This window comes from Larus michahellis, chromosome 8 (genome assembly GCF_964199755.1).
Source record: "Larus michahellis chromosome 8, bLarMic1.1, whole genome shotgun sequence".
Lineage (NCBI taxonomy): Eukaryota > Metazoa > Chordata > Aves > Charadriiformes > Laridae > Larus > Larus michahellis.
The window spans coordinates 50358328-50379381 of record NC_133903.1 but is presented as its reverse complement, the minus strand read 5'-3'; the positions used below and the strand labels follow the sequence as shown (position 1 = coordinate 50379381).

The 21054-nt window shown below is 40.9% G+C and overlaps 1 protein-coding gene across 7 annotated transcripts in view; it reads right to left on the bottom strand.

The window, feature by feature from the left end:
• OSBPL9 (oxysterol binding protein like 9) overlaps positions 1-21054 on the bottom strand; it is a 65843-nt gene that overhangs the window by 24278 nt on the left and 20511 nt on the right. For 3 of the 7 annotated variants that reach the window (XM_074596566.1, XM_074596567.1, XM_074596571.1), the window contains 2 exons: positions 14221-14297; positions 1597-1692 (listed from right to left, as the gene is read on the bottom strand). In XM_074596566.1, the coding sequence (XP_074452667.1) occupies positions 1597-1692; positions 14221-14297 (173 nt within the window). Of the gene's footprint in view, positions 1-1596; positions 1693-11617; positions 11746-14220; positions 14298-21054 lie in introns of those variants that run through there. The other 4 variants (XM_074596568.1, XM_074596569.1, XM_074596570.1 and 1 more) reach the window with 3 other exon arrangements.

Sequence of the window (21054 nt, the reverse complement as noted above, 5' to 3'; positions counted from 1 at the left end):
TCAGGGACATGATTCAAATCATGTAAGATTTGTAAGCACTTCTGTTGGGAAGGTATATAGTGATTTTCCAGCATTAACTTCTATTTATTTTCTTAAAAGTGGAATATGAGATGCAGCTAAGCAAAGCGAAACAAACTCTTACCGAAAAGCTTGTATGTGTATTTAACACAAGCTGAGCTGAAACAATTAAAAGTTGCCTCCAAGAGCTCTCTAAGGTGCACAAATAACCATTAAGTAAAAGTTGCTCAAGGAAGAAAAAAAGATCAAGGGCAACGCTCAAAAGTTCATCACATCCACCCTTGCTCAGAAAACAGGCTGTAATTTTTAGTAGGCGAGCTAGAGTTCTTCACTCAGCTGCCTGCCTAAAACCCACTCACGTGTTCCCTTTCCCTTGGGGGCTGATCTCTGGTTCTAAAAAAAGACTGTAGTCTTGGTCTCTGTCCATCCCCAAATTCACTCTTCTTTCATTATTAATTAACTCCTATGTCCCCTCCCCTCAGCTGGCCTGAAATAAAAACTAGGTGTAAAGATTTTAAAAGATTTAAATACCTTCCTTCAGTGAAGCGTGCTAGATGGCTCCGGAGCGGGAGATAAAGCTAACTCCTGATCAAGTCTTTGCAGTTTAGCCTTGAATTGTGTTTGCATCTCTTTTGCCTACCTCCATTTTTATTGGTTTGCTCTTCCTCCTCTCCACCCTCCCCCACAACCGAATTGTTGCTGAATATCCCATATGCAATACTTGCCCGTTATATCAGGAAAAAAAACCCCAAACCAGCAGAACTGAAGCAATCTTAACAGCAATTTTAGCCTCCTGAGTCATGGGGAAAAGTGTCCTTACCAGCAGCAAAAACTGTTTTTCCCAATAAGGTGAGCACTGAGAGATACAACCTTATCATTCCTCACCTTCCCACCTACTCTTACAATACATGTACAAAGTGCAAAAGGACTGTATTTGTACAAAATTTCTACAGAATATTTTCACTCAAGGACAAAGAACGGATGATCTATCACTACTGCAACAAAGTCTGAATTATTTGCAACTGCAGTTACATATTATTTGACAAAATTTTCTCAAGATGAATTCTAAAATGCTATGAGCAATACAATGATTTAATTATGTTTTTAAAATTAAACTGAAGTAATCTCTGCCATGTCCATGAAGCTATATACACAAAAGAATCTTTCAGCCATTGGAAGCCATTCTATATGGCTTACATATAGAATGCTATTCTAATTTTCTAACCTTCTAATTTTAACAATCCTAAAATCCATTCTAAGAGAAAGCCATTTTCGGCTTATTTCAGCCCTTATACTTCTAGTAAAAATCTCTTAATTTCAGAAGCAGTTAGAATTTATGTAACATCCTAAGCGAGGGAGAAAGTAAAATTCAATCATCCGCAAACTTCATAGATAAAAAAAGGTATGTTTTCTCCAGTTCACGGTCAGCTCAGCCAGATGAGCTCTCTCTGCCTCCCGCATTGACCAGAACACGTGCCAAGCATAAAACATGACACTCTGTTGAGCTTCCTTTCAAACAGACCTTGAAATCCGCTCTGAAAAGCAGACTTACAGTAACACACCAGTTCGTTACCATACCTTCAACTGGTCTATCAAGATCTGTAAGTAAGCGTCAGCCTCGGTGAGTTTCTTGTCAAAATCATGAACGCTGGGAACAAATCCTGAATCCACGCCCTAGATATAAATAAATAAATAAACAATCAAATATATAATTACCAGTTTCAAAGGAGAAAAGAGATAACAAAAACACGGTTTTGCCTGACAACTGACTGGTAAAATGCTGCCTTGCCTCTCATCCTGCCATATGCAAACACAGGCACAGAGCTGAACACATTTGTCTTTTATTTACAGCTGAATCAGTAACAGTAAATTGCTACACATTTTCAGTGGGGGTATAATCATCATATGCCACAGTATTTCATTACTTATGACTGAACAAATCTCCTTACATTACACTAATCAAAGTTTCTTTGAAAAATACAAAGGAGAATTCAAGTTTTTCTGAAGACTGTCTTGTGATTCCATATTTTTACATTTCAGCTAAGGAAGACAAAACCATACCCAACTGGATGACTGCACTTTTCACACCTCAGACAGTATTGCTCAACTCACAGCTTCTTAGCTAAGAACTGAACTAACAAGTGCTAAATCTCTTCTTAGATATGGACCCACCTTTGAGCTGAAAAAAATCGGAATTATTATTCCTGGTTGCCCTAGTTCCTTTGCAACTTTAATGATTTGCATCCTTGTCACTATAATTGATTTCTTATATTTTGTTGCACATACACCAACACGGACAAAGTATCAGTGCCATAAGAGTGATTACTTTTATATATTCTTGCTTGCACACTTGCATATAACATAATCCCTACCTTTAAACTGATAAACCATGATAAAGACCTGAACAAACTCACACAGGGTTACTATATCTTTAATTACAGGAAAGAAAAGAGAAGATTCTTGAAATTGATTACTTATGACTTCATGCACATATGCTATGTAAATGCATTTAAGGTTTATTTATATAATACCTTTAATGCAAATGGAACTACAAAACAAATATTGAAGCACTCCCAGCTTAAAAAAATTGTGCAATGCAAGTTAAACACATAGGAGGAAAAACCCATGCAGGGTAAAGAAGCAAACCTCAGTTAGAACAGAAAGAGAATCCTGAGAACATCACAGCAGCGACAAGACTTTCCTTCTAGCCTAAATACTTGATCTAAAATATAACATCTTCAAACTCTTATGAAACCATCAACTGTGCTGTTTTCACTGCTGAGAATCTCAAGAGTCTGAACGCGTAAAGATCAGACAGTGGGGAAGAAACATTTTGTATAGGGGAAGATGGGCAATCCATACCTCTAAAATTCCATATTAGCATAAATTTTTCTTTGATATGGTTTGCTTTGTCAGTGCAGGTACTTTATTTTATTTTTGTATGATAATGGGCCATCATATGAAGAGCTTTACTGGTGGCTCTTTAGAGGTGTGAACATTTGCATCCAATAGAGGAATGACTTGCTCTTACTCACATCTGTCCAATTGGGTGCGCAGTATCAGGCACACCCTAAAACATAAAGCCATCTACTGACGGTGGAAGATACTATTCTTTATTCGCTCGCCAGATCTTAAACTGTGTTACAGACTAACACCCAGATCTTGACAACAGTTCTACATGAGTAAATCTATCCGTACAGATTAGGTTGTAAACCAGCACTAAAAAAAAAAAAAAAAAAAAAAAAGATACTTCACCCATATTAGACAGTCCACACTGGACAAATTTCAAATTTAGAAATGGTGTAAGAAAGCAACCATTTTGATTATGCCAAGAAACTAAGAAAAGATAAAAAACCACCCAGTGTAACAAGTTATCAAAAAGAAACTAAGAGGCAGAAGGGAGAGTCCTCTCAACCAAGAAACTTTTGACACTCCCTCAAAACCAGTCAAGTTTAAGTTACACTGAAACTAGATCTGAAACTGTATGAAATTAGCATTCCATTTCCTTGTTGAAAACTGAGTTGTCTGTACAGCTGGTAGTCAACACTGACTGGAAAAGGGGAAAAATAACCCCCATTTTCAAAAAGGGGAAAAAAGGAAGACCCAGGGAAAATAGGCTGGTTAGTCTCACCTCTGTGCCCGGCAAGATCATGGAGCAGATCCTCCTGGAAACTATGCTAAGGCACATGGAAAATAAGGAGATGATCAGTGACAGCCAGCACGGCTTCACTAAGGGCAAATCGTGCCTGACAAATTTGGTGGCCTTCTACAACAGCATTACAGTGTTGGTGGATAAGGGAAGAGCAACTGACATCATCTACCTGGACTTGTGCAAAGCATTTGACACTGTCCCGTACAACTGCCTTGTCTCTAAATTGGAGATACATGGATTTGATGGATGGAGCACTCAGTGGATAAGGAATTGGCTGGATGGCCACACACAAAGAGTTGTGCTCAACAGCTTAATGTCCAAGTGGAGACCAGTGATGAGAAGCCTTCCTCAGGGGTCGGTGCTGTTTAACATCTGTGTCGGCAACATGGATAGTGGGACTGAGTGCACCCTCAGCAAGTTCACAAACGACACCAAGCTGTGTGGTGCAGTAAACACGCTGGAGGGAAGGGATGCCATCCAGAGGGACCTGGACAGTCTTGAGAGGTGGGCCCGTGCAAATCTCATGAAATTGAACAAGGCCAAGTGCAAGGTCCTGCACGTAGGTCAGGGCAATCCCAAGCACAAATACAGACTGGGTGGAGAGAAAGCCCCGAGGAGAAGGATTCAGGGGTGTTTACTGATGAGAAGCCAACAACATGCGCTCACAGCCCAGAAAGCCAACCACATCCTGGGCTGCATGAAAAGCAGTGTGGCCAACGGGTCGACGGAGGTGATTCTGCCCCTCTACTCCGCTCTGGTGAGACCCCACCTGGAGTATCGTGTTCAGCTCTGGGGTCCCCAACATAAGGGGGACATGGACCTGTTGGAGTGGGTCCAGAGGAGGGCCATGACGATGATTAGAGGGTTGGAGCACGTCTCCTATGAAGACAGGCTGAGAGAGTTGGGGTTGTTCAGCCCGGAGAAGAGAAGGCTCTGGGAAGACCTTATAGCAGCCTCCAGTACCTAAAGGGGGCTACAGGAAAGCTGGGGAGGGACTCTTTGTCAGGGAGTGGAGTGATAGGACGAGGGGCAATGGTTTTAAACTGAAAGAGGGTAGATCTAGATCAGATATCAGGAAGAAATTCTTTACTGTGAGGGTGGTGAGACACTGGAACAGGTTGCCCAGGGAGGTTGTGGCTGCCCCATCCCTGGAAGTGTTCAAGGCCAGGTTGGATGGAGCTTTGAGTAACTTGGTCTAGTGGGAGGTGTCCGTGCCCAGGGCAGGGGGTTGGAACTAGATGATCTTCAAGGTCCTTTCCAACCCAAACCATTCTATGAAAGTTTATGGTGCGAGCTATCTGTATGCTGGATAAAAATGCTGATTTTTATTTCAGACATCAGTCTATGACTACTAACATGTAACAACCTGGTATTTTTAGTGGTGGCTTAAAGATAAAATGCCATTCTTAATTTTCAGCCTCTTAGCATGACGGGAAAAGCTGATTAAAACATTTAGTGTCACAACTGAGCAGACATCCACATCAAACACAAAGTGAAAATTGTGACCTAAAAAGTTCTATTACAAAGTTAAATCTTCAATCAATGTAAAAACAAAGCCATAAAACCAAGTATAGCGTCAAACTGACATAGTATAGAGGTGAAACATGGAAAATAATTTTTAAAAGAAGTACAGGTACTTAAACCTGTAGCACTTCACTAGTTTGCTCTTGGTTTGTATAAAGACAGTTTAGATGAAATTTCATAACCTAGTGAGCAAATTTACGAGTCTAGGTTATATGAGATTAGGTTAATAATTGTTAAGTTCTCACACAGTTTTATAATTGAAAACCAAATAATTGGAAAGTTAAAAATATCAAGATTAGTAACAGCACAGAAGGAAACATGTATAAATAGCAAACAAAATCAATTAATTTTTCAAACCCAGCAGTAATTTAGAAAGAACAGATATACTAAGTGCAGATTTGCATACCAAATCCTTATTTCTTCATTATCTGGTCACCCAAAGACACAGTAGGGAAAAAAAGAAGACCCTTTCTCCTTCTCCCCTTTCTTCCCTCCCCTGCCATGTATGAAATGAGGTTTCAAAATAAAAGGGTGAGCAGAGTCAATAGAACGGCATTTAAAAGCTTGTTAAACATGTAAATTAGGAAACTGCACATCTGAACTAGCAGTCGAATCTTTATGAGAAACTTGTATTCTATGCTGCTCACCTATTCATAAACAGACAAAAGAAGCTGCCTGCAGGTAATGTCTAACCTCCACCCCTGGAGGGCAGATCTCAAAACTCAACTGGATTTGACCCTAGGCAACCTCGTCTAACGTAGAAGTTGGTCTCGCAAGGAGAAGAGGCTTGGACCAGGTGACTTCCAAAGGCCTTCTCCAACTGAAGTTATGTTGTGATTCTAAAATAAGTATCTTCAAATCACAAAAAAGAACAGGAACCAGACTACTTTAGATCTTCAGAAATACGCTGATTCCTTCTTACTGTCAGTACCAATCTAAAGTAATATAACCTGTTTTTCCACTAACTAACTAGATTTATCGGTAAGTACACTTTTATTTACTCAAATAATGACTACTCTGTGTTAATGTAGGTTTTAAGGTATTAACAGTTATACTACCAGATGAAATAGCTGCAGAAGCAAGTAATTTATATAATTTCTAGTCTGCCCACCACCTCCCCAAAAAATACATTTGGTACCTGACTCCTCCCCACAGAGAAACCCATATTGATAACAACTCTAGAGAAAAGAGGAAAAGGTAAGATAATATTCTTTCTCTCATCCCTCCCTCCCTCCTACAACTTCTGGGATGTCCCCTTCAGGACCTATCAAAAGCTTAAAGGCTAGACTCTACAGGACACTTGCCAATCCTAATGTTTGTAGGTAGAAAGGAGAAAGTGGGGCCCAGCAGCACATTGACCTACCAAATTATCAGTCTCCCAGTGTCATCTGCCTGTTACCCAGTAACATGGAGTGAGCAGACAGGATGGTTATCCCCTAGGAAAGGGTTCACGTGCTGGTCTGGGGTAGAGTAAAGAACTCACGCTAGGAGTCCTGCAAAATTACTCCCTTCATACATGACACTTTTTTGGAGGGGGTAAAGAGGAGGGCAACAACAAAATATAAATCAATTAAAAATACATATTATGAGCCTTATTTCCATTAGAGAGCTACTAGCACAAAGGGAGTTTATACGTTGTTTCCTTGTCATCCAAAGAAGTCATGCATATCACTAATGCATTTGTATTCAAAACTTGTCGATGCCGAGAAGTAATTCCAGCCTAATTTAAACTAGTTCTTTCAAACCGGGAGGGGATGAAAAGATCGCATCATCCTTAGAAGAAGCATACCAGACAAATCCAAATATATTTCTCAAATAAAAGCATTACAATAACGACCTCTGTGGAAAACGAACAGTAATGAAGGCAGGGAAACAATGAAAAAGACAGCGGCAACAGCAAAGACTTGACGAGAGCTGTCCTTGTAAAATAGCTTTATTGGGGGAGGAACAGAGAACGCTGTACAGAGCAGACCTTCTTATCTTTTTGAAGATATTTATGCCATATTCTTCACCTAATTAGGATTCCAAGGCCAACAAAAAAGTCTTGTGGAAGTGAATAAGAGTGTTTTCCCTCCATCCTTAATACCTCATGGGAAACATATCCCCCTGCCTAGAGCACGTTTGATTTTGTTGAATAGTACATTGCCTGTAAGAACCAGTGATAGAAAAATGAAGAAAAACAACAAATCGACTAGTAAGAAAAACAACAAATGGACTAGCAAACACTAAACCACTAAACAATAGCACCTTTTTGTCTTTTTATCTGTGGCAAAGACAACCATATTTTTTTACTCTGCTAGATTTTTAAGCATTATTTAAAGCTCAGAATGTAAATGTCTCAAAATGAGTTTAAAAATAAATGTATGAGTTCTGTAAGGCATATGAGCCTTCCAAACACAAGCACTTCTAATAAAATAAAATAGAAGTATTTCTGCTTTGCAAACCACAAAATGCTTAGCAAAGACCGTGAAGCTATAGACATTATCAAGTCTTATAGGAAAACAGAGTTCAAAAAACAGAAGTATTTACATAATGATGTAAAATTCTGTCTTTAAAGCACACGTTCCAATTCTGAAACCTCACAAATACTAACTATATCCTACAGTCCCATTCATTTGCCTACATAATTTATTATGGACGTAGATAACACGCTTATCACTATCACAGTTACTTTGTTACCAAAATTTGAAAAAGGAAAGCACGCCTCTTAACTCTATGCTCTTCCACCAGCACTTGAAACACATCTATATCGGATATATTCTTAATCTAAAAAGAACCTGTTCTGAGTTTTACGTGAGCGTTCTTGGCTCACACTAGAAGTAGTGCTGGAAAGCCAGTGAGTAACAATATAATATACTTAAGAGATACATATAAGAAAGTTTTACTCTACCTTTTATTCTTGTCTGCAGCTCTAGAAAGGTCATCAAAAATCCTGTTATACTAAGTGAACTGCTACTGGCAACACAGACACTTTACATCGGCATAAGTGAACCAGAAACAACAGTTCCCCTGCTGTTTATTCTCACCCTTACTCTGCTCTTTCTTTTGAGTCAGCATAAACATTTACCTTACCACACAATCAACTCAATGTCGAAACTAATCCGGGTTAAAACTAAACTGGGAAAGGGGGGGCAGCAGGAAAAGTATTTTTAATTTGGGTCAGTTCTGAATCCGGTTCCAAATTCAGCTGTTCTTGTCGCACTGCCTCTTCCCGTTTGCTAGGAGAAGCAAAACAGGACTGCTTCCAGCAGCAGTACCAGCTCTAAGGACTGGTGAAGCCGTGGTGTAATTCTTAATATTTAAGCCATTGTATCACTCTTCACAGCAACCATCCCAGATCCACTTCTTAGAATACAGTTTTCTTACCCTACTATTTGCTACTTACGAAGCAAATATCTGCTTTAAATTACAGAGGTATCAAGCTACAGAGCAATTAATTTATTTTTTTTTAAATTCCTTTCACTTTTATTGTGATAAGAAACAGCCCACCTTTGTGCTGACAGCAATTTCAGTTCCTTTGTCTCTACAGTGAGTCCACTTAGAGGCTGAAACAGTTTGGGGCATTACCTGAAGGGTTTTCATAAATTTGGGTAGGAAATCCTTTGTAGCCTGCAAGTATTTCAAGACTCTCTAATGTGGATTATCACCGTCATACCTACTCCAAAAGCACGAAAGACAACTTACTTGCAGAATACGCAAGTTTCAGCTTTGTATTTTTATTTATTTTTTAAATCAAGTTGGCAGTTAGATGTCTTTTATGCAATTCTCAACAGCCTCTCTAGTTGCCGCTTTAAGACACTTACCAAGATGCTCTAGCGGCACTAGAGCAGCAGAGGGGAAAAGTACATTTCAAGACATGGGATTTAAGGCAAGAATGAGTGTGAAAGCTTCAGCTAACAGGAGCAGGGGGAGAGAAAAAAAAAGGCAAAACCAAAAAAAAAAAGCAAAGCTCATCCCTCCAGCTCAGGGTGATCATGACTCCTACAGACAGGATTTTAACACTACCAAAACACTGCCAAGATACATGCATGCACTCAGCCATTTAGAATTTTAAAATTTATTATTTTTTTACTGAATTCTCTTTAGGCATAAGTAGAGTATAGTTATTGGTATTTTTTAGGTAGATTCATATTTCAACAGTGGTCTTGCACTTTTCTGATCAGAGAAGAAAGTTACTGTGACCCTAAGAGACATGATCTATATTCAAGGGGTTTTCACACAGGAGAATTCCAGAGCCAAAAAGTACATGTAGCACTAGGGTGCCACTTGGAAGACTGATGAGGAAAGCAGGACATTTACACTAAACAAAAAGACTCGAAGCACTTGCTGTTTGAATGGGATTGCTGGTTGACATAAGATTTTGGTGAGGAATGAAAGAAAATATCACCCTCCTACCTCTGCCCAGGCAAATAAGAAATCCAAAACACAACATACCTTCACCCCACGCACACCCTTCCCCTTACCTCTTGTGGGCATGAGGCAACTGATCACAGAATCATAGAATGGTTTGGGTTGGAAGGGACTTTAAAGTTCATCTAGTTCCAACCCACTGCCATGGGCAGGGACACCTCCCACTAGACCAAGTTACTCAGAGCTCCATCCAACCTGGCCTTGAACACCTCCAGGGATGGGGCAGCCACAACCTCCCTGGGCAACCTGTTCCAGTGTCTCACCATCCTCACAGTAAAGAATTTCTTCCTGATATCTGATCTACCCTCTTTCAGTTTAAAACCATTGCCCCTCGTCCTATCACTCCACTCCCTGACAAAGAGTCCCTCCCCAGCTTTCCTGTAGCCCCCTTTAGGTATGGGGGCTGCTATAAGGTCTCCCCAGAGCCTTCTCTTCTCCGGGCTGAACAACCCCAACTCTCTCAGCCTGTCTTCATAGGAGACGTGCTCCAGCCCTCTGCTCATCTTTGTGGCCCTCCACTGGACCCACTCCAACAGGTCCATGTCCTTCTTGTGCTGAGGACCCCAGAGCTGCACGCAGTACTCTAGGTGAGGTCTCACCAGAGCGGAGTGATGTATTGCCACTGCAAAGCCACTGGCCTGTCAATGCCACAACAATGACATCTTGGGAGGGGTAAGGCAAAAAACACCGGTGGAATCAGAAAGGTACTTCTAATACTATCGCACCATGTACTGTTCAACAACTTTTCAATACACAAAGCTAATACTAGAAGAACTATGCATATTTTTAGTCATGTTTTTAATATAAGAACATACAAAAACATAGCAAGCAGAAAAGCAGAACAACAGACTCCAGTTTCAAAAATCAGAGAAATTAGATTACAAGCTTATCTGAAATGTTTCCTCCCTATTCTTGTTTCAGTTGAATACAAAATTACTAATGGTCAGCCCTCTGGCCGGCTAGGATCCCTTTACTCATTCTATATATTTATGAATCAGCTCTTCCTCATTCTTCCTCACTTCCTCGACTGTAGCTCTTTCTTGCAAGCTTAGATTTGTTGGGGTGGGGGAAGTGTGTTTAACTAAGTGTTTCAAAAACAATTCCACTATAAAGACTGAAGGACAACACAGCAGGGCATTTAGGCAAAAATAAAATTAGCAAGACTAATCAGACTAGAGAACACCCAGACACCACTTCACCTCTCCACCTCGCATTAACTCCTTATCCTTTCCGATATGGTTCACACAACACACCAGCCACCCAGGTTTCAGTACACTTTCTCACGTCTAACAGAGGCATGTTTGACACTATGAAGAAAACTTAACCAAAGTCTGACTTTCCAAACTTGAAAGCTCCAGGACCAGAACATGCAGACTGAAAGCCGCATGAAAACCTGAAAGGACTCGGAGAAGATGTATCATTCTGGACAAAACCAGATGCATAAAGGTTTCATATGACAGATAACCACATGTTTCTGCTTGCGACAGAATCTAAGAAAATACCCTCACAGAAAATAATCTCTGCGACAGCACTAAAACCCCCCTCCGCGCCCGCTGAGCCAATAATCCTCCCGAAAAACTCATTTGACTTTATCGTCCAAATAAAAAGGAAAGCAAAAGAACATCAAGTGCACGAAGTGGCGTTTTGTTTTACATGTTAATCGAAGCAAAGGCGTGTTTGCACACAACGGGCTCCTGTAACGGGCTGACAGCATCCCTGCAGGCGGCACCGCGACCCAGCGGCGCTCCGGGACGGAGCCGAAGCCTCACCCGGAGCCCCCCCGCGCAGGAAGCCCCCCCACCCCCGGTGGTGAGGGGCTGCTTAACGCCGATCTCCGCCGCCGCTCCCCCGGGCGGGGCAGAACAGCGGCCGGAGCCGCCGGGCCGCCGCGGGGAGGAGGCAGCGCCCGGTTTCCAGTCAGGGAGGGGACCTGCCCCCTGAGGGGCACCCGGTAGCCCCGACACCTGCCCGCCCCCGCCCGGCCGGCCCCATCCATCCCTCCCCCGTACTCACACCGGCCATCCCTCCGTGCGGAGCGGAGCGGCGGGGCTGGCTGGCCGCCCGGCGGGGGGGAGCGGGCAAGGGCCACCCCCCCGACACCACCGGGGCGGGGGGGGCCTCGCGGCCCCGCCCCTCGCATCACGAGTAAGGCGGCCGGCGATTGGCGGGCGGGCGGCGCGCGCCCCTCCCTCCGAAGAATGGCGGTCGGCGGGAGGGGGGGCGGCCCCGCCGCGAGGGGAGGGCGGGCCTGGCCGGGCCTGGCCGGCTGTCAGACGCCAGGGGGTTCTGCCGGGGAGGCAGCCGGTGCCCGGCCCCACTGCTGAGGCACCAGCGCCCTGAGGGCGAACCGCGACCGGGACGGCTCTAACTCGTGAGAGACGGACATTTTGCAAGGAGGTGTAATCTCCTCGACACGGGACTAACTTCTCTTCTAATGCTTGGAGGAACCGCACTTTTAGAAGACTCTAGCGTCTGAATTTGTGAAAATATTTACTTTATGGCTAGCTGTGGTGTGCGGGTTTCAAGGTCTCAGTGTTTTTGAGCTCACCAGGTGCAGGGATGAGGAGGAACAAGACCTGGGCACTTGGCCCAAGCTGCCAACAGGATTATTTCATACCATGAACTCAATATAAATTAGAAAGTTTGCAGAGACGTTCTCTCTCGCCTGCGACAGTTGTGATCCCAAGAACTCCTTGCCCGGTTCCCGACCCCTGAGCCCTTCCCTTCCTCCCGAAGCCCCGGCGCTCGCAGTGTCCGACATTTGCTGTCCCCTGCCGGGAGTGCACAGCTTCCTGCTGAGAGAATGGGCCGAGTACAGTCCTCGTATATTTTGTATTGGTATTGGGATCAATATTGGTTTTCAGTGTTATTAATGTTAATTATCCAGTCTTATTCTATTAAATCTGTTTATATTTCAACCCTCGGGTTTCCTTGTTTTTTTCCTGATACCTCTTCCCAGGTGGGGACAGGTAATCGGGTGAAGGAATAATTGCCTGAACAACAATAAATTGTTGTGGGTTTTTCAAACCATAACAGCTTGTTAAATTCTTAAATTAATATTTGCTTAGCAGCTCATGTCAATGAAGACGGTGAGCCTTGACAGTTCCTGAATCGGCATGTAAGTGAACAGTATTCCAGCTAGTCTAAAAATAAGGGCCTTGCAAACAAAAAAGCTTCTATTACCAGCACATTGAAGAAGGTGGTTGAAAATGAAAGGTGAGCACACAACAAAAGCCCGTGAGGTATTGCGCTCAATGCTGGATATATTTAAGAGGGATGATGTTTCTTAACAATCAGTTCCAGATTTTGAATTATTCCCTCAAATATCACCAGAAAAACTACTAATTTAGGTGGGTTTTTTAATCTAAATATGCCTTACTTGTTTTAAAAACTCCTGGAATGTGAACAGCTTATGTAAAGGGAAACAGTTCCATTATTAGCTGCAATCATGAAATCTACATCTGCCAATAAAACTACAATCTGCAGAGCGGAGTTCTTCAGTCTGTGGTCAACTAACTACTGTGTCCAGATGGAGAGATTACTTCTAGAATATTCACAACATGTTACTAGGGATACAAAGCTGATTGTCAAACTTGAATTTTTAGCTATGGATCTGCTATCCACTAGAAAATATGTAGCAGTCTTTAATAAGTCAAAAAAGGTTGAAAGCCAGTGTTTAGTAGGAAATTAAAGTAAGTTAACTAAGATAGCAAAAGTGCCTAAAGTTGGATGGGATAAATTCAGGCTTGTTCTAACTCTCTAGATAGGCCAAATGTCATCTAAATCGGTCTTTGTAAGCTGCTTCTCTTTCTGTGATATTTGGTATTTTAATGTGTCTTTCTTCACACAGTGTCAATCGCTAAAAGACCTAATTCTCTTGCTATACTCCAGAAGCATACCAAAACTTTATTCGACAAAAACAATCAATAGCCGTTTTAAGATTTCTACACTGTCGTCAGACAGCTTTGTGGTACAAACCAAGTATGAGAAAATCCCTTTCATGAAGCGTTTGGGTTTCTCCCCAGGGCAAAAATAAAGGCTTAGCAAGTCTTCTAGACATGTCCAAGTCTAGGATGTTGCCAGAAGCTGATCTTGGATAACTAGTGCTATGAACCATCCTCAGTCTAGCCATCTGTTTTTAGAACCAGAAAACTGCCGATACACAGCTTACACAGTGGATTCAAACATAAGCTATTTACCATTTTTGTCATCCAGAAAGAGGTTCAATGCTGCTGTCCCATTTTAATTTCAAAATTAGGCGGCGTACAAGCACACAACAGGCTTGACCTAAAAAGGACTAACTCCCATTAAAAAAAAAAAAAAAAAAGAACTAAACATACAACACTAAGTCTGGAACCACCAATTAAAAATATGAGTTAACAAAGGGAAGTCTCATGCTGACTTTTCATGACGGTAAGACAAGAAAATAGTAACAGAAAGACTCAAACCTAATCTCAAGTATTTATACCGATGTCTTACTATGTCTGATTGTATAGGCTACAGAATGACCAGATGTTATACTGGATTTGTTTGAAATTAGCAGTCATGCCACTGTATTTCATTGCTTTGAAAAAAAAAAGAAAGTAAAACAAGTTAAAAGTGAAAGTGAAACTTGCCTGAAGCTGGAGGGTGTGGCGGAGAATGGTGTCCTCTAAAGCATGAATCCACTTCTCTCTCTCATCAGCATCTCGAGCTGAAAAAGTATTCAAAAAATGTTGTTAAATTACATGCAGCATACTAAAAGCCATAAACAAACAGATCCAGTGTCCTCACTAAATATGGAAATTAAACCATACTATCTTTGTTAAGTCACCAAAGACACAATTCCACAGTTGTCTTAATATCCTGTTTATTCTTCTGTAACATTATTGTGTTAATCTACTCTATGGTACTGTAGACTTGTTTTAAGTAATCATACAAGCAAAAAGCTTTTATGCTCTGATAGAAATTTTTTTCTGCTAATGACTCTGTACGATATATGTCAAATGAAAAATTCTAAATATAAGAATATGATAAATATGAGAAAGTTGTGCATTATTGCTATTTTTGCTTATCTGTCCCTTGTCTGTCTTTAGGAGCATACATGAGAAAAGAGCTTGCACAGACATTCCTCACTTAGTTCATTAAGTAATTTTTAAATTTTCTTAGTTACAAGAAGCTGTTCAACCTGTAATAAATCATCCAGTAATTCTACTTCAGTGTGGACATAGTAATTTTGAATAAGTTAGCCTTTCAGGTATGGATTCACAAGAGAGGACAAACTCCAACTCTAACAGGTCACCAGTGTGAATAATAAAGCACAAAGAATAATCTGAAATACATAATAAACATTTTTTAAACTCAAGGCAATCCTCCTCTAAAACTGAATAGAACCCGAATCGTATGTTAACAACAATACACACAATAATATTTTCATATATCTGCAATGGACCACCATACAGTTTTAATTAAGAATCCAAGTCAGGAAGTAATGACAAAAGATGATGATTATGCTTGTCAGTTGCAGATGGTGATAGTTAAGAAAACAATATATAAGTGATGATTAAAGGATGCAGTGGACGGCTTTCAAGGACTGGGGGGACAAGGAAGAGAAGAGGAGCTGAAGAAGATGAAGAACAGATCAAAACAGACTAAAGACTCTCATCACTTTTTTTTTTTCTTTTTCTTTTTTACCGTGATACTGCTTTTCTTTCCCACTGCCCCCGACAGAGACATATCACAGAATCGGAATGGTAGGGGTTGGAAGGGACCTTCAGAGATCACCTAGTCCAAACCCCCTGCCAAAGCAGGGTCAGCCAGAGCAGGCTGGGCGGGAATGTGTCCAGGCGGGTTTGGGATATCTCCAGAGACGGAGACTCCACCACCTCTTGGGGCAGCCTGTGCCAGTGCTCTGCCATTCTCAAAGTAAAGGAGTTTTTCCTCATGTTGAGATGGAATTTCCTGTGTTCCAGCTTGTGCCCATTGCCCCTTGTCCTGTCACTGGACACCACTGAGAGGAGCCTGACCCTATCCTCTTGACACCCGCTCTTTAGATATTGGTAAGTATTGATAAGATCCCCTCTCAGTCTTCTCTTCTCTGGCCTAAACAGATACAGGTCTCTCAGCCTTTCCTCATAAGAGAGATGCTCCATGCCCTTGATCATCTTCATAGCCCTCCGCTGGACTCTCTCCCGCAGTTCCCTGTCTTTCTTGAACCAGGGAGCCCAGAACTGCACACAGTACTCCAGATGTGGGCTCACTAGGGCAGAGCAGAGGGGGAGGATAACCTCCCTCGACCTGCTGGCCACGCTCTTTTTAATGCACCCCAGGAAACCGTTGGCCTTCTCGGCCACAAGGGCACACTGCTGGCTCATGGTCAACTTGTTGTCCACCGGGACTCACAGGTTCCTCTCTGCAGAGCTGCTTTCCAGCAGGTCAGCCCCTAACCTGTACTGTTGCATGGAGTTATTCCTCCTGAGGTGCAGGACCCTACACTTGCCCTTGTTGAACTTTATTAGGTTCCTCTCCACCCAACTCTCCAGCCTGTCCATGCCTCACAGCCTTCTGGTGCATCAGCCACCCCTCCCAGTTTTGTGTCATCAGCAAACTTGCTGAGGGTACAATCTGTCCCCTCATCCAGGTTGTTGATGAATATGTTGAATAAGGCTGTAATAAGACATGTCACCTTCACTTTGCTAGTTTGAAAGAGTTCCTTGCTGTGCTCTAAGAGCATTTAAAAAACAGATGAGCAGAGTCAGTGGACTCCAGGTGAAGAAAGAAGAGAAAAATCCACAGCCATTAAATAGACTGTAAACAAACAGGCCCATATACAGATTTAGAATAGGTATTGACAATTGTTTCTAGTTCCTCATTCAAGTGGAAGGTATTTAAAAGAAACAGGAAGCCTGCTAAAAGCAAGGAAAGCTTAAGTGAGCTAGCACCTATTATGAATCAGAGAACTAAGATTCCTATCTGACTTATTTGTTACGGAGTTCAGAGGAAATATCTGTGAATTATTATACTGAAATGTACTCTCCAGCCTCAAAATGCTTTGTTTTCAATGTTCCCTTTCTCAACCTTATGTTTCCATTGCTTTTATTCTTTGGAATTCTGCAGCTCAAACACCATCTGTACTCAAAACCACCACAGGTCTTTCAAATATGTTAAATAAACTCTCCTTTAGGAAATTATTTATTACTTTTCCACACATTCTATAAAGGGTATTTCATTGGCCAGAGGAAGGATGAGGGAGGGAGAATCAGAAAACCACAGAAGAATCTCTCTCCTATGATCCTCTGCCTTTAGGAGGAAGAAGCTGTAGATTTTTCAAGGCTCCCCAAAGAAAACCCTACCGAAAAGAAGATGAACATACTGCATTGTTTACTTCAGTATATATACACTAATTATGTCAAATGAACAAAACCATCCAGAAAGAACTGACAATTTGTGTGTTTGTGAGAAATAAGTAAGAATGTCTTTTTAATGCAGAAACTTGCTCCGAGTCTAACTGATGGGGCGGCCTCACAAAGTAGTGGGGCAAAGCTTCCATTACACCCAAGGTAAAAGTAAAAGCCTCGTTTGAAATCTAGCTAGTTTTTTAAAATAATACGTATTTTCACAGATACTACAAGTCAATCCCTATTCATTGTTTTTTAAAATAGTAAAGTGTGATCAACTGCCACAGGTATTCTAGTAATGATACCATTAACCTGCACAAATAAAAACAGCACTTAAGGGAAAGTGACTACTCGAAGTGTTCTCATACGCACAAAGGAAGCCTGTAGGAAGAAATTACGGTAATTAAATGTTACTTGGAACAGCAGGTAAATAACTTTCCTGCAGGAACTGCACCAACTATTAAAAAGCTGGATTTTGTCATTTGTAATGCTCTCAAAAGTTCATTAGAAAGAACTAACTTACAAGGACTCTTCCTACTAGTTCTCTATATTTTAATTGAAAATCTGAAGTAGGTGCAGAGTATGTATAGAAGTTTATAATGCAGTGAAACTAGATTGGATGAAGGGACAGAAACCCTGTGAACTCTGCTCAGATGATTGCATTAAGCCAAATACATTTTGCAGTGTGCAAATTACAATTTTTGTTTCCACGTCATGAACACTCATGCACACACAAACACCCCCTTCATTTTTCACGGCATAGCTTACACTTGAACGCTAATTTCAATTACTGAATTAGTCAATTAGAATCAGGTGTATTTTCCTCTGACAATAATTTTAATGCTTATTAGCTTCTTTGGTTCTGCTTACCAAGAAGAGGCCCCTTTGCCTAGTCCTGACACATATTAATCAACCTTATGCTTCTTACACCAGTCACCGCTGAACAGTAAACATCTAGTTACCCATGCCATTAATCTATCAGTACTTCAAATGTATCAATAATTCAGCTTTTCAAATGTGTGTTTGAAGTGCCAGTGGTTAACATACTTCAATGTGTGTAAAGGTTTCTTGGGTTTGTTTTCTGTTTTTCTGGGGTTTTTTAATCAACCACCTCCCACTCCCAAAGAATATCTTACTGGGAAACTGGGGTACAAGTCCCTGAGGAGCTAGGAAGTAATTCACAGGACAGAAAAATCGTGTGCTCAAGTTTTTTTGACCACTATTATTTAAACTAAAAAAGGAACAATTAAGCTGCAGACCAGTGAATTAATCCTTGTATTGCAACAGACTTCCTATGACCTTCCATACTGCCAGCAAAGAGAGGTCACTGTATTAGTTCAATACTAATCTCAATATACAGTAGCCCATTAATGAAGGTTATCACATTAAGACTTGTATGTGAAGCACCAACAGAACAGAGAAGGTTTACAGGAACGGGGAAGACCTAGAAACCAACCAATCAGTACAGTTCAAAAAACTGAACTGACTTTCCCGTGCTCATAAATAAACTAAACTTTTGAAGCTTCTATTCCTCCAACAGCCTTTTTATAGCTCTTTCTACCAGGCTTCAGCAGAAGGAAAAAAGCTGTATTTTTTCCTCATATACTAGACATTGCAAACTTACGGCATAGCGTGATCAATCCTTAGGTAGAACACCTGAATCTCATCAACCTTGCTACTGAGACAAAGTCTCAGCCACGATAAATCCAGGAACATCACCATGAGAAGACTCCTTACCGCAGGGAAACACACAGCTTTGCAATCTTTGAAGCACTCTCTGTTCAGGACACTGGTTTAACTGTCAGATCATCTACCATCAACAGCAGATCCTCCTGGCTCTCCTTCATACACTCTTTTAAGAAAACCATGGAGAAAACAGCAGGGATGCAGTTTTTAGTACAGCAAGCTGCGAGAAAAGTTGTATTAAATCTAATCAAAATGGCTGCTGTGAGATTAGGTGCAAGTAAAAGCCCTCTAATGGCAAAAGTGATTTAGAACTGAACAGCTGCCAAAAGATCACTGATGAAAAAAAAATAAAAATCAATGGGAACATTCAAAAAAGAGATTAGCCAGCACACCCAGAAACAATTTATGGGAAAAATCTACACACAATGGTCAGAGATGATTATCCCCCCATCTGTAGGGAAAGCTAGATATCCAAGCCGTTTTTCATTTAAAGAGGGCAACTTTGGCCAAAGACAAAAGCTCTAATATCTTTACAGCTAAAACGTTTGTGATGCACACAACATAACAGCCACTCTGCATCAGCAAATGCTGGAGCCGTTCTTCAGCAGTCAGGGGACAAGAACGCCTTGCTCATTACTCCTGTGCTCCTGTCTCAAGTACCCTGAAATCACTCCAACCTTTTTCAGGATTTGATCAGGCTCCATTTTAAAGTTAATTCCACTCCCACCCCCCCCTCCACTTCCTATGGAAAAGCTACTCCAGAATTTATTTCTGCCAGCATATTTGGGATAAGGCAATTATTATCTGGTGCAAGGAATTTCACTATTATCTGTGCTTATATAAAAATGGAGGAATTGTATCTGGTTCCTCGTGACACGGAACTTCTAGAAAGAGAAGAAGGGCAGGGGGCAAGAGAGACAAGTTACTTCTTCCTAGGATGACTCTAGAATAACTATTACAAAAGACAAATAAGGAACACTGAGACATCTACACGAGAAATATCTGGCATTTAAAAAACATAAAGGTGTTACTTCAGCTGTTCATAAGTGATTCAAATGTTTTTACACTAATTAGAAAAATAAATTAAATAGAGGAGCCCACTACACTACATGAATATTCACTGTGGTTCTTAGTCTGATGGGTTAATGCCGTAATTACCTTGTCAGCTGAAATTCAAATTTTACTAGGGCATCAGCTATTGACAAAAATCTGAATACTGTCTGCAGTTGAGAGAATAGTAACAGTCCCTGTGCTTTTCTCTATTTTAAATGCCAGAATCATTAAGTCAGTTTTTACTGCAATTTACCAGCGAACGTTTGCACATGGAACCAGCTAAATCCACACAGAGCTATATATTCACTGCTGTATGCAAGAGCTTGGAATCATTAATGCCTGAAACATTGCAAATTTGCCATGATTATGTCAGTTGAGCTACTGTTACATTTTTCTAGTGGAACTAGTATTTATGAGCTCGATTACAATTTGTTCCCATATTCTTAACCTTTCACTCCTCTGCGTCTATAGTGCATCCTTCCAAAGCCACATGTATAATTTATTGTGATATTGTGATATCTCAGGCATATCTGAGACAACACCCAATCACAGTCCTATTTATGACTAGTTCAGAGAAGCACACTTGAAAAGTATGTAACTGCATTAAAGTGAGATTTAATATGATAACAATATTTTTAAAGATGTGCATTTTTGGTGATCTGTCTGGTTGAGCTTATTCATAATATATTTTAACATCCATTTTTTACTAAAAGAAAATTCGGAACTCTTTCCTACAGGAGATACAAAGAAAGAAAAGCAATTATTTTACCAAAGAGAAAATTACAGAATGAAAAAAGTACTTAAGACAAGAATCATTGCTTCTACTGAGGAATTTCTGTAATTCAGAAAAACGATGTTTTACAGCTCCTAAAATAGTCCCTTATCTCTGAATTTCCCAAACTGCCAAGTCAGATATGGCAGGGATTTCAAAAAGTTCTATTCTACGAGGATAAGAAGGCAAATGAAATGCAACTACATTAAATGCTCTCAGCCTCTATTAATTTCCCAAATAGAGAATAAATTTTGTAATTTAGAGTTTCTATAATATTTACTTTGTTGTGAAGAGATTATATGTGTTTATATAACGTATACCAAATGCTAAAGTACAGCATAAACCAGATTACTTTTCCTAGCCTAAGCCTGATAGCATCTAAAGATTAGATATAAACAAGTTTAACAACTCTGCTCCACGATACAGTATTTACCACTAGCATTTCTAGGTCACGCACAGCAGTACTTGGAAGACAGAATATACAAAATATATCACCCCAGAATTAGCATACTGATATGCTTCTGTTTGGTTTTTTTTTTTCTGTGGGCATCTACATGGGCATC